The sequence below is a fragment of the Lissotriton helveticus genome, chromosome 3_1, assembly GCF_964261635.1.
Source record: "Lissotriton helveticus chromosome 3_1, aLisHel1.1, whole genome shotgun sequence".
Lineage (NCBI taxonomy): Eukaryota > Metazoa > Chordata > Amphibia > Caudata > Salamandridae > Lissotriton > Lissotriton helveticus.
In genome coordinates, this window is record NC_136061.1 from 1,796,196,417 (window position 1) to 1,796,210,546 (window position 14,130).

Genomic DNA, 14,130 nt, shown 5'->3' on the forward strand with positions numbered 1-14,130 from the left:
CTCCCTCTCTATCTCCCTCCCTTTCTCTCTCTGTCTCTCTCTCTCTCCCTCCGTCTCCCTCCCTCTGTCTGTCTCCCTCTGTCTCCCTCCCTCCCTGTCTCTCTCCCTCCCTCCTTCTGCCTCCCTCCCCTGACTGTCCCTCTCTCTCCCTTCCCTGACTCTCCCTTTCTCTCCCTCCCCTGACTTTCTCCATCCCTTGCCCTCCCCTGACTCTCCCGCTCTCTCCCTCCCTCGTCCTCCCCTGGCTCTCCCTCTCCCTCCCTCCCTTGCCCTCCCCTGACTCTCTCCCTCCCCTGACTCTCTCCCTCCCTCGCCTGACTCTCTCCCTCCCTTGACTCTCTCTCTCCCTCCCTCTCCCTCCTTCGCCCTCCCCTGACTCTCTACCTCCCTCGCCCTCCCCTCTCTCTCCCTCCCTCTGTTTCTCCCTCCCTCGCCCTCCCCTCACTCTCCCTCCCTCTGTCTCTCCCTCCCTCGCCCTCCCCTCACTCTCTCCCTCCCTCACCCCGCCCTGGCTCTCCCTCTCTCACCCTCCCTCGCCCTGGCTCTCCCTCTCTCTCCCTCCCCTGACTCTCCCTCCCCATGACTCCCCCTCCCTCTCTCTCTCCCCTGACTCCCCCTCTCCCTCCCTCGCCACCCCTGGCTCTCCCTCTTTCTCCCTCCAGTGACTCTCCCTCTCTCTCCTCCCCTGACTCTCCCTCTCTCTCCCTCGCCACCCCCTGGCTCTCCCTCTCTCTCCCTCACCTGACTCTCCCTCTCTCTCCCTCCCTCGCACCCCCTGGCTCTCCCTCTCTCTCCCTCCCCTGACTCTCCCTCTCTCTCCTCCCCTGACTCTCCCTCTCTCTCCCTCCCTCGCTTCCCCCTGGCTCTCCCTCTCTCTCCCTCCCCTGACTCTCCCTCTCTCTCACTCACCCCCCCCGGCTCTCCCTCTCTCTCCCTCCCCTGACTCTCCCCCTCTCTCCCTCCCCTGACTCTCCCTCTCTCTCCCTCCCTCGCCCCCCCCCCAGATCTCCCTCTCTCTCCCTTTCCTGACTCTCCCTCTCTCTCACTCCCTCGCCCTCCCCTGACTCTCCCTCCCTCTGTCTCTCCCTCCCTCCCGCTGCAGCAGAGATCAGGTGTAATCTGGAGGGCAAAGATTTCTAATAAGGCTGGGCTGATTCAGACTTTCATCCCTTCAGTGTCGATAAAACAAATGCTACTCAGGGGAGCACGAGCTGCGCAGTGTGATCTCCAAGTTCATCGGTTCAATCAGTCACGGGGTTTGTCTTTGAGCCCTGGTCACTGTAATTGTCCAACAATTGTCATCCCCCTCCCCCGCCCCTGTGTGGCAGCCCGGGATGAGACAGCTTGGCTGGCGAGCACCGGAGCACTTCACAGGTCTTTAAAAGACCATTAAATTATTAATGAGGCTTTGTTCTGTTTCACCTCTTCTGAGGCCCCTGCAGCTCCACTCTATGGCTGAAATCTCCCGGCCCCCCTAGAGCAGAGCCTCTCCGAGTCCAGGCTGCATCAACCAGGGGTGTTTACTGACACTCTTGAAAACAATTTTTAAACTGGTACATGTCTGCAAGGTCCGCGGGCCGCCAAGGAAGGCTTGCCCGGCCGCTGGCGGACCACGGGCTGTACTATGAGTACACCTGATCTACACCAACACACTCGAATGCTGGGCAGCCAAGATCAAAGGATCCTCTGCATCCCCAGGGCAACAGGGTTACATTAAAAACAAAGAGGCCGGGTCTTCTCTGTAGCAGGTCCAACAGTCTGGAATCCCCTACTTTTAATCATCATACCTCTAGAAAGGCACTTACAACTTACCTATTTTTTGGAGATCAATTTATAAGGACTGTCAACAAGAGACCATTTGAAGGAGGAATAATTGCCACCATTAATTAATTAATTCATCCATTCCTGCATCCTAATGTCACATTAGCCAATTCGAGCAGGTAAGAGCGGTGAAGCAATGGGGCCAGGTTGGAGGGCGGGGAGGTATTTCGACAGTCGATGACGAGGGTAAATAAATGATTTATTTAATTTTCCACCATCATCGTCCGTTGAAACCACCCTCCCAACCCCACCTCCTCATCTGTCTTCCTCGCCACAGTAATTACACAGGAACTATACTGTGATGAGGAAGACCAGGACTCGGAGTAATGAAGATTACCGGTAAGTAACTGGGGCATTGCTAGAGCTTGCAAAGGTGCCTATAATGTTATCAGAAAATGAGGCGGTTACAGGGCAACGGAAAAAGTCCTTGAGAGTGATTGGTGGAAACTAAAACGGCGCCTCTGGCCATGCGACTGCAGAAAGTATTGGTAATGCAACAGCCAGCCAATAGCATGAGGAAAGGAGCTAGAGCGTCCTTGGTACAGCCAATTCCTATTCCATGTGTACTTTTATAGGTTAACAGACAGCTGTAATATCAAGACAGACCTAAAAACAGTATTAACGAGCAGTCCCTAGATCCCCCGGAGTCAGCCACCATCCACCGCATAGGAAGCAAGCCAAACCTGGACATAGCAACAGATAACGGTTCCACAAACAAAGCAAAGCAGATTAGACACTAGAGTTGCTGTCGTCATAGAGCGGGCACTAAAGGAAACTAAAAACAGAAATACTGTTAACGTGAAGGACGTGGTAGGGGAATCAACACAGGTGTGGAGTGTAAATTTGTTTATTCACATATTGCGTTGCAACAGTCGCCGTAATGCCTTCAGAGAGCTGTTGTCCTTGGTTTCATAAATACGTCAACACTGTTGAAACAAGTGTGACTGGGTTGAAAATAGACTTTAAGATAAGGGGCTCGTTGGGGGAAGGTGTGAATTCCATTGACAAGTTCAGTTTGGCGGCTGGTATGAGGTAGGCCTTCTCAGGAGGAGCCGGGGCCAGACAGATAGCGGTGGAGGTGCTAAAACGTGTGCGTTGGCTGGAGTCGCGATCCACCCGTCGGTTACTGCGTCACACATGCTAGTAGGCCATAGCTCCAGTATCGCAGCATCACGTGAATCTCGTTAGATGCCGATTATTGGCCCTGTGCATGCCACGCGCAGACCGCCAGCCGCAGACACCGTATTTTGAGTGGCATCACAGATGTCAGGCGTTGATGCCCACTACTGGCAAGAGTGACAGAGCCTGGAAGCTCGTGCGCCATTCCAAAGTGCTTGCTTAGTCTGATGACTTACACTGTTGTCTTCTTATCACATACTGTTGGACACACTAGGTGGCAAGATATAGTATATTGTGCATATGTCCCTGGCAGCTTGGATTGTGTATATCAGGGCATGATTGTAGCATTTTTGAGGCGGTACAAGTCTTGTTAAAAGATGCCTTAGGTTGTTCTGAGTCTGTCTCAATATATCCGTACCGTACTCCTACCAATTTTTTTTAGTAGAGGGCATAAATAGTAGCTGCTGCATTCCCATTCGCTTTTCTCCCCTGAAATGTTTTCATCTATAAAACTAATTGGCAAAGTTCTGTGTTGGGGGCCTTTATCAGTCTGAAAGTGGCCTAGGAGTGGGACAGAGTAGTCAGTTACATTAGTGCCCTCACGGCCTTGTGTTCAATTGCACTACGTCGTCCACACTGCGCCTGTTTCGCATCATACGCCCCCAGCAACACTAGCTGCTTTCACTGCACAGCCAGCTATCACTGACGTAAATCCCTTCACCCATTCAACTTCACTCTCAGTAGTATTCCATCCCTATAACCCTCCGGATTACCCTCTCATGGACACTACCTAAAATATCACACGAGTAAACTCTTTCCTCCACTACCCGTTTACCCACACTGCGCTCCACCTGCCCACATAATCTTACTATGGCCCATATCTTTTGTCAGGGACACTACTACCTGCTCTCAGTCTCAACTGCTTCTCAACCGCACAACCTCTCCCACACTGCCTCCACCACCCACACCTACACTACCTCCACCCCCCACAGCTACTCCCTCACCCACACTACCTCCATCGTCCTCACCTACTCCCTCACTCACACTACCTTCCTTACTTACGCTGTCCACTCACCCACATTCCCTCTATCACTTACACAACCTCCCTCGCTCACTGTTACCATCGCGCCCTCACCTTTTCATTCAGCCGCACCAGCCCCTCACATACATTTTACCTCCTTACCTATCCTACACTCTCATCCCGATTAGATCTCCTCCTTATTGTTTACCACTCTATTGCTGAGGACCCCTCTCAGGGCCCGAAGCTCCTACCTAAAAGCCAGCGGGCACAAGTTCCCTTTGACACTTCCAGACTCCCTAAGCAGGACTTCGCCCGAAATTTAAGTTCAAAGTCCAATTTATGAACAATCAACATTTGAAATCCATCTTGAAACACTTTCGGTCTATGTATAGTTATAGAACATTATCTTAAAATAGCATTCTATCCTCCTGACCCGGAAGTGTTTTTCTGAACTCTGATATACTAGTTGTGGAAGCCTGGATTTCAATTATTTTCTCTCTTTCTGAAGGTGAAGCAGAGGGAGAAGAGGAAGATGATGAAGAAAGCGAAGACGATGATGATACTGAAGAATACCAAGATATTCCAGAAGGGATAGCGGAGGGTAAGAATCACCCAGTCAGGGGTATCAACTGGCTCTCACAGATCTCAGGGGGTGGATATTGAAACTTCAAGGGAGCAAAAAGCAACTGAGGGCCTGGGGCTTCAGCGGGGTGGGCCTGGATCCAGAGGGCAATATAGCGCAGGGGTGAGTAGGAAGGGCACTCAGAGCAGGGACTAGGTCGACCAGTTCTTACTAGGCGACTTACCGAATATGGAGGGTTAGAGGGAACATGAGCTGGACATGGAGATCCCTCACTGGGCAGGTCTGTCTGTGGAGGGTCACGGGTGTGGCAGTAGCAACAAAGAATAGACAGATATCTAAGAATACTCAATGCTATATTTGTACAAAGATATGCACCTGGGCTCTTGTCAGGAAGGTACTGTAGCTTGCACCACACATTGCCCCTGCCGTGCTGCCAATGAAAGTAAAAACACAACTATTAACCATGAGACAACTACAAATGTGACTATCCGTCCAAGCTATAAGAATGGCTTGGACGGTAGGTAATAGTAATTTTTTATGTATATTGAATTAACAATTAACTGTTGTGATCATCTCTAATTAGCCAGACATCGCCACCGTGTGGCAAATTGTCACAAGCGCTGGTGTTGACAATTAAGTGCCGGTGCTGAGCACCGGAAACCACCGGCAAAAATTAAGCACTGGGTTACTATAGCCGAGGACAGGGGCTGCAGAGGGGGCAACAACGGCATATGGAATGTCCCAGGGAGTCATATGGAATGTCCCTGGGAGTAGGGGGTCGAGACTATCTACAGAGGGGCGCTAGATTAGAGGACACATGATGTTTAGGCTGAAGGTGTCTAGTGCGTCATCTGACTATGGGGAGGGGGAGGGAGGGGGGAGGAGGGGGGAGGCTGACCAGGGTAGATTTTATCGTACAATAGAGTGGGGACAGAGGGATGAGGGGGGAGGGGACCATCATAAGGCTTCAGCCGCCATTCTTGTGTGTGTTGAAAACACAGGGCACGCTGCCCATCTCTGCTCGCAGCCACAAAGGAGGCCTTCAGCTCTCGAGAGGAGTCACATGACAGCAAGCCGCTGCTCACGGCACCAGAAGGAGCATGTGAATCAAAGAGGGCGAGGAGTGCAACAGGCCCAGAGGGGAGGGAACTCGGGGTGGGCTGAAGAATGCGGACAGGATGGGGCAGATAGATAAGCAAGGAATCGAGAGAGAGACGAGAGCGAGAGGGAGGGAGAAAAGTAAGAGTAGGTGAAGGGAAGGGAACAAGGTGGTGAGAGCGGTATCTTCCCCGAGAGAGTGAGCAGAAAAGATTTCTAAACCTCTCAAAATCCTGCACTGAAAGGTTCCCTGGAGGTCTTCTTACAACCTGAGGCAGCTTCTCAGCATGAAACAAGCAGCTGCAACCCCCATAGCCCATGTTTTTCGGAGCCTTCTTTGGCTTTCGAGTGAGAAATGACCATTGTAAAGTCTTTCAGAGCTGCTTCTCTGAGTGAGTAACCAGACGCGGACAACACATTTTGCCTTGAAACAGTGTCTAGGTGCTGGAGACAATGTGTTAAGAGAAAATGCAAGGGTGTGTCATTCACAGTAGAGGATGAGAACAGAGCCAAAAATAGGAACGTATTGTTTTAATACATACAGATAGCAGGCAGGACTACTGCACCACCCGAGATGCAGGGGAATAACCATCGAGCCCTTTACCTTCCCATATGATTCATGACCCCTCTGATCTTTGTTCCTGCCCTAACTAGACTCAAATCTCTCCTTGTTATCAGATACATTTCCCCGGCCAATTTTTTCATTTTATGGCCAAGACTACCCTTTGCTATTACCTGCTTCTTGCTACACTCATCACACACCTGTCTAAGTAGTGAGACAACTCTGAAGTTAAGCCACCTCATATATACTTCTAATGTCAGGCAACCCTACATCTAGCTCCAACCATTAAACGCCAACTTCTGTGGTCAGCCAACCTCAACTGCCTCAGTGATCGGACACAGCTAACCTTAGCCCTGCCAAAACACTTTTGGAGCTGTGGAGTAATGACCCAGCCCCACCTGCACTGATCACACATGTTAGTATGATCAGGTAGCTCCGCATAATATACACTGTATTGCCATTTGTGGCCAGGCTGCCCTCGCATTAAGCCCTGCGGCGACAAACATTCCAGTATGTACACATACATTCGGAAAAAAGAAAATAATTTTTGAATGAATAAACTGCCCTGCCCACAGAGCTACTAGTCACACATCTGCCCCTGTGGTTTAACAGCCCCTCCTGTTGTTCTGTCCATCACACACCTCCCCAGTGCATTAATCGCTCACGTGTGGCATTTCTTGTTTTCAGGACAGCAATGACCGTGTCGCTGAACTCCGGAAGATGAGGAAAACCCTCACTGCGCAAACTACCTGACATGGATTGGGGGCGCCCTGAACCTGCAGCCACCCCTTGCCCCCTGAGGACAGTAAGGAGTGGGCAGAGTGTGACGTGGATGCACAGGAGCATCGCCCAAGTTGATTTACAAGAACCGTGACTCCTTGAAAGCTTTCGGAAATGTGCTCAAAGAACACTTTCTGGGTTTCTCAACGGGGCCTTTGGCCTTTATCTCCTCTCTCTGTACATAGCTGTAGGATGCACTAGCTTTGTGATGGGATCTGGGTGTGTGGCTGGACCTCGGAGCCCTGGTCCGGTATAGATTCTTACATTTTGTAGGGGCGGACGCCCCGCATCAGCACCTCCACAACGCACTTTTTTTATATTCACAACGTGGATGCCTTGGTACCACTAAGATAAGCAACCCAGGGACTTTTTGTCGTACTGTATTTCTTTCAATAAAACAAACGGGTATGTGCTTTTCACGACTTCTTGTGCTCTTTGTGTGTGAACACACTGCATTTGGCCTCGGTAAGCATATTTTGTGGCACAGCCTAAAACATCACTAACTCAAACCCTTATCAGTCATCCTAGGCAGACAATTTTCTAATCCTCCAATGGATGCTGCATCTGAAATGAAAGGTGGCCTGGGATTGGGAGACAGCCTATCACGTGGCAGGTGACCCTTTGTAAGGGCTCGGGTAAAGTGAAACACATGTCCAGCTAAGGTTAGACATTCACCTAACTCTTCTGCAGCAGTAGATTTCAGACAGCATCCGCCCACGCATGAAGCTCCTATTTTTATAACATTATGGATTCGTGGCTTGAGAAGATGTCTCCCCTTGGTTCTTTTTCCTACATTTCAAGTCTGACCATGTCATGGCTACCTGCTGCTCCCTGAGATTGTTAATTCGTTTTTGCCAGGTGGGCTAGTGCAATGGGCTTTATTGACTCGAAAATGTTCCTGCAGCTCTTGAAGATGGTGCAGGATGGAAGGTGCAGCAGCTCACCTCAATATAAAACTATTCACCCTCATATTAGAAGAACACTTTGTATCCACCAAAGCTAAGGACTTTGTCTCAAATTGCGCACCATTATACAAGAACCTGGATTTTTGTTTGCAAAAAAAATAACAATCTTGTCACACTCTGTAGCTTACTGCTTCATGAATCCTTTTGAATAGTTCCCAGGTGCCCCAGGTGATTTGTATGGGCACCTGTTCGAACCTTACACTTCTATCACAGGCCACTGACGTACCATTAGCCGACCATATGCCCTGTGGCTGTAAAAATGTTTAATTCAATATTTATGAGTACCCCACATATGCAGACATTTAAGTGCACCAAAGGGGTGATTCAGCACAGAGGGAAATTAGTTCACTTCAGACCAGTGGAACTGAAAGAATTTTTGGAGTGGGGGTAGTGCCATTAATGTTACATCACTGAAAGTGATGGAGATTGTGAAAAATTCACTCCACACATAAAGAACAAGTGTAGAAAATGAACCTCACCCACTCAGCAGGAAAGAGGTTAGGCTGTGGTACATAGACTGTGGTGCATTTTGAAACATATTATTTCAAATCTTTTACATTTACTGACAGCATAGTTTCCATTGAAATGGCTATATATTTCTTTTTTTTTATTTCAAAAAGATTTTATTAGGAAGAAATGTTTACAACACAGTACAGAGTAAGCAGGACGAAGGCAATACTGGGAACTGGCATGCAGTTTTACTGATAAAACCATAGCCAACAAACAATGTGTGTGCCTCATTGTTCCACACTAGCTAGTAGTGCCTTGATTTGTTCTGATCCTATTAAAACGTTTGTTTTCATCACATTTTAACATTAAAAAGTGTTTGATTTGTTTGTGCTCTCCTCCATGCTGAAATATTTTGAAATATATGCACAGTTCTTTTACAGGTATTTACATTTTGCTGTGTGTTAGAAATAAAACTGACATCCTATAGTGTTTCCTTCCATGCTCTCGGGTAACCCAGCAAGATTGTCACATAGTTCACTTCACACAATGCTCTAAATTTGCCCCCAGAGAAAGAAAAGTAAACACCAATCTCCCTATTGAAAATATAAGCATTAATTTGCCCGAAGACATAGCATGACATTTCACATCTGCCTTTGAAAGCACCACTAATATGCTCAGATACAAATAAACTGTAAAGACATCTGTATTGCCCTTCTGAACTCTAACATGATTATTTTGAGGGTGCAGCAGCAGCCCCAGCATCCCTACTTCCAGCGCCTATTTTTCACACTGTCTAACATCTCTAACAATCACCAACAACAGGCATTCTGTGTTGTTTACTTGTTAAATGATGTATACGGCTTGGATTTTCAGATGTGTTATGATATAACTCAACACATATCCCCTTCGATACAATTATTTTCACCAGTGTGTTGTTTCGATGAGGAATGCCTTGAGGAAGAACATTTGTTATGAAGAACCCACCATAAAGATTTGTCTAAAAACGTTTGATGGTCAACAATAAGAGTACCTTTAAGAATAAGTTTGTTTGTAAAGAAAATGCATTTCACCCACAGCCCCTGTATTAAACCTTAACCTATATCTAGCACTGTTTCTTTACTTTATTCTTAGACTACACTGTCCACAAATCTAACTCTTAATCTAACCTTCATTTTAAATGCTGACCTCCACCATAACTTTGTCTCTCATACTAACCATTATCTTGTTATCATGACCTTTTTGATCAATAACAAACATGTAATATTTCATTATTGTAATCTAAAATAAAATTGGACATAACAAATTTTTATCCAGTGTGGTTTTTCCGTAAGTTAATTCTTTATAAAACTTCCTTAATAATGACATAATTCCATTCACCACACAACATATCAAAATCAAAACAAATACAAGCTTATCGCATAAGCACATTTTCATTCTGAACGTATCTCGTTAAGACAGGACAATCTTGGTGGGAATATAACTCATTACAACGCATGCTTTTACAACCATGCCATTACAACACAAGTCATTACAACAACACATTGTTACATTGCACACCATTAGAACGCAAGTCATTACAATGATTTACTGTAGGGGGGAGCTGGAGTTTGGATTAGTATAATTTACTATTCCAACTCCAGAGTGTGCAGTAGGAGGGAAGGTGTTGGATTGAAAATCCAACAAATCCAACACCTTCTGCCCCCTACAGCAAGTCGTAATGACTTGCGTTGTAATGGAATGCAATGTAACAACGCGTTGTTGTAACAACTTGCATTGTAAAGGCATTACAATGTAATTCCTGTGTTGTAATGGATGTTTTCCTCTTGGTGTGCACCCTGCAGAAAAGAAATAAGCATGTTGAGAGATGTCTAGATACACTCAAGGATTTAAAAAAACAGATGAGGTCTAAATACACCTGGAACCTCTGATAGTCAACATTGCAGAAGTACTAGTGCACGTGGTAACAAGTGTGACAATATCTCTGCTTTCTAGTATTTTCATTTTACAAAAAAAAGTCAGCACGCTTCAAATTGAAAATTTAACAGGTGTTGTACATATTAATTAAAAGAAAAAATTCTCTAAAAAAATCGTACCTGAGTCTCTCAAGAAAAAAGGGATACTAATAGTACGAAAATTAAAAGCAAAGAAGTGAAAAGTTGGGATTTAAAACAGAAAAGTCAGTAATAATGTTACACCTACGTGACTGTACATCTGAATATTGAGAGGGAGGTGTGTGTGGTGTGTGTGTGTGTGTTTGTGTGTGTCTGTATTCAATAAAAACAGTTATGGTTCTGGCTCAAATTCTTAAAACCATTCAAATGTGCCAGATATGGGACCCGGTATAAACCATAATTCGCCCGCGTTGTGTTTGACATCACACATGAAATTGTAAGTGACATAATTTATGACATCATTAAGAACATCACTGCATCTATCAAAACAAAAACATATAAACATACAGGTAGATTCATCAAGCATTTTTGCGAGCGCAAACGGTGCAAATCGCAAAATTCGGCCGTTTGCGCCCGCAAAAATGGCATTTGGAATTCATCAATGGGTCATGAACTTGCAATTTGAAAAATTGCAAATAATTGCGATTTCTAAAATTGCGATCGCATTAAAAGGAATCTCAATTTGAGATTCCTTAAATGCTATTCATGAAACTTTTAAAATTTGCGAATTCGTAATTTCTGGCCCCTATTTACCGCAAAGTCTGACTTCGTGGTAAATAGCGAAAACTTAGAAAAATGCACTGCACTTTAGTGCATTTTTCTAAGTGGTATGTTACACACACACATGTCCTTTGGACATGTGTGTGCCCCACATCAGGCTACATTTCCATTTCAGGGGTGCTACAGGGTGTCCTTTGGACGCCCCTGGCACCCTTGAAATCGCATTCTTATTTGCGATTAGCAAATTGCTAATCGCAAATAAGGATTGACTCCCCATTCATTCCTTATTTGCGATTAGCAATTTGCTAATCGCAAATAAGGAGGCTGTAGGAATCGCAATTTATTTAGCAATTTCTACATGAATCCCGATTTGCGAGTCCTTAATAGCGATTCCTTAATAATCGCTATGAAGGACTCGCAAATCGGGACAATTATGAATCTGGGGGATAAACACCAAAAAAAGTAACAATTGGTGAATAACAATTAAAAAAATGAAGAGTTTGCAAGATCATTGATAAAAATATCATCGCTGCCTCTGACCTACACTGTGGAAGACCTGCGATACGTGGTGCCACTAACTCTATTCAACTCAAGCTGATCCCACATGTGTAACTGTGTCCTGAGTCCTGAATAGCAGTGTCCCCAACTCTGTGAGACAACTACAGCAGAAGACTCCCTTCAATCAGGAAGGCATATTGACATGACCTACACTGTGGAAGACCTGCGACATGTGCTGCCACTAACTTTATTCAACACAAGCCGATCCCCCATATTTTGATATGCAAGGCCGGCGACACGTAGTCTCACTAACCCTCTTTAACACAAGTGTGTCCTGAGTCCTGAATTACAGTGACCCCAACTTTGTGGCAGCGACCACCGCACCCCACTCCCTTCGATCAGTGAGGAGTATTTACAGATTGAAGTCCGCCGACAAGTGGTGCCACTGAACCAGCACTACACAGGCCACCAACGTATGCACATGCCTGTGGACCCTTCCTCATCGCTATCTCTGGCCTACACTACGGTCAGCAGGCCTCACAATTCAGATACAGTCCCGATTCCACATGACGCAGTCCAGTAGGCAAGACTTATTGCTCCTAGTGCGACCCGTCCACATCAACCATCATCACAGGCTCAAACAGACTCAATGCTTCTGGTACCACTAACCTTATTTAACACAAACCAATTCCACATGTGTAACTGTGTCCTGAGTCCTGAACAACAGTGACCCCAACTTCGTGGCAGCGACCACAGCACCAGACTCCATTCAGTCTTATTTGTTGTTCTTTTCTTGAAATAATTTTTTTTATATGTAAATCTATACAAGACTAAGATTCTTCTTTTTCCAACCCCAAAGGGACACTTCCGGGTTGTTGGGTGTATGTTGGTAATGTGGGAAGAGGGTATGTTACCTGCTATTGTGGGAGAGGGAGCGTCAAAGGGGTTTCACTCACAGAAATAACTCTGATATGTTTTCACAAATGCCTCGGACAGATGCCAGCTGACGGACTGAATCACAAAACGTTTTTTCAATACTTATGTAGTGTGAGTTATGAACAGTTCTGACCCAGGCTCGCAGAGGGCCAGCTGCTGCCCGTCTGCTCGACTCCCAGATGCAGTACTATGAGCCACCCGCATCATTGTGTCTATCCCGGCCCTGTTCCGTCATACACCACGCCACGCCACACCACTCCAATTATGTTCCAACGTTGGCCCCGCATAGCTACCCTACCTGTCACAGACGTACTGGCTGTTGGTGTGTAGGTCAGTGGCCTCGTTCTCAACATCTCACGGTCACTCCCTGAGGGCAGGGTTGTACACACACCACACCCATCCGGGAGATGCGGCACAGGACATGTGACCACACAAATATAATAGATCAACAACGTCACATCCTTTATTGCCAGTGCTGGCTAACTGGCAAACGCTCCATGGGTCTTAACCATAAAGAGTCCATGAAAAGTTGCGCAGAAGGTTAGTCGCACCCTCAGCTGTATGGCCGTCAGCGACCTACCATCCCCTTGGCGCGGACTTCATATGCATAGGGTTAGTGCCACCCCAAACTCATGTGCCCATTATGAGCCTACCACCACATGGCACAATCTTGAGTTCCACATGCCTAGCGACACCAAACACCGAGGTGGTCTCCGCCATTGACGACTCAGCGACATGTGTGAGATCTGCCCGGCTGCGGAACAGCTAATGTGGTCCCCCCCTTCAGGACTCAGTGACATCTATAAGATCCACACAGAATCTGATGTGGTCTCCACCATTCAGGACTCAGGACTCTGCAACACATCTGAGATCGGCTGGCTTTTGATGGGCACGTGCAGTCCGCCCACTGCTGCACACTCCGCCGGCACCAGGTAATTATTTGCTCATGGATGCACAGAGGCAACAGTCTCTCTCTCTCTCTCTTTCTCTCTCTCTCTCTCTCTCTCTCTCTCTCTCTCTCTCTCTCTCTCTCTCTCTCACTTCCCTCTCTTCATTCCTTTCCTTCTATCTCACTCTCCCTTCTCCTTTCTCACTCTCTTTCTTTCCTTCCCTCTCTTTTTCTCTCTGGCTTGTTTTTCCTTCTCTGTTTCTCTCTCTCAGTCCTTTGATATGCGCACTACACACGTCCTTATTTTGTGCTTTATTTCCATGGTCCCCACAGCACTCTTCCGCCTTGTTCTTTTCCATTATGTTTGTTAAATTTTGTTTATTGGTTTATTTTTTATATATCCATACTAATATAATGAAGAGAGAGCCCAAACTTTGAGGCGGGTAATCTCAGTAACCACAGCACCAATCACAACACCCAATACAGCGTTGGAAAGGGCAGTTGCAGCAGAAGGACATAGGCTATGCAGACACCCACCATATACATTTAGAAGGTAAAAGAACCGTGCCAGCAAAGTAGTCCCTTGTGGGCGTGTCTGCGTTGTGCTGTGGGCGTTTGCTGGGGGCGTGACAAATGCTGGGGGCGTGTGGTACGTTCCGCCCTTCATGCCATGTCTCATATCGTGTGCTGTGGGCGTGTGCTGGGGGTGCGGAATTATGAAAACGTGTGGTACGTT

At 46.8% G+C, this 14,130-nt stretch overlaps 1 protein-coding gene across 1 annotated transcript in view; it reads left to right on the plus strand.

The window, feature by feature from the left end:
- Positions 1–7,403, plus strand: part of TRIM63 (tripartite motif containing 63) — a 44,804-nt gene extending 37,401 nt beyond the window's left edge. Inside the window, exons 8-9 of the mRNA XM_078682683.1 lie at positions 4,470–4,562; positions 6,892–7,403. Coding sequence (XP_078538809.1) covers positions 4,470–4,562; positions 6,892–6,902 — 104 coding nt within the window. The 3' untranslated portion in view covers positions 6,903–7,403. The remainder of the gene's footprint in view (positions 1–4,469; positions 4,563–6,891) is intronic.
- The last annotated feature ends 6,727 nt before the right edge of the window (positions 7,404–14,130 follow it).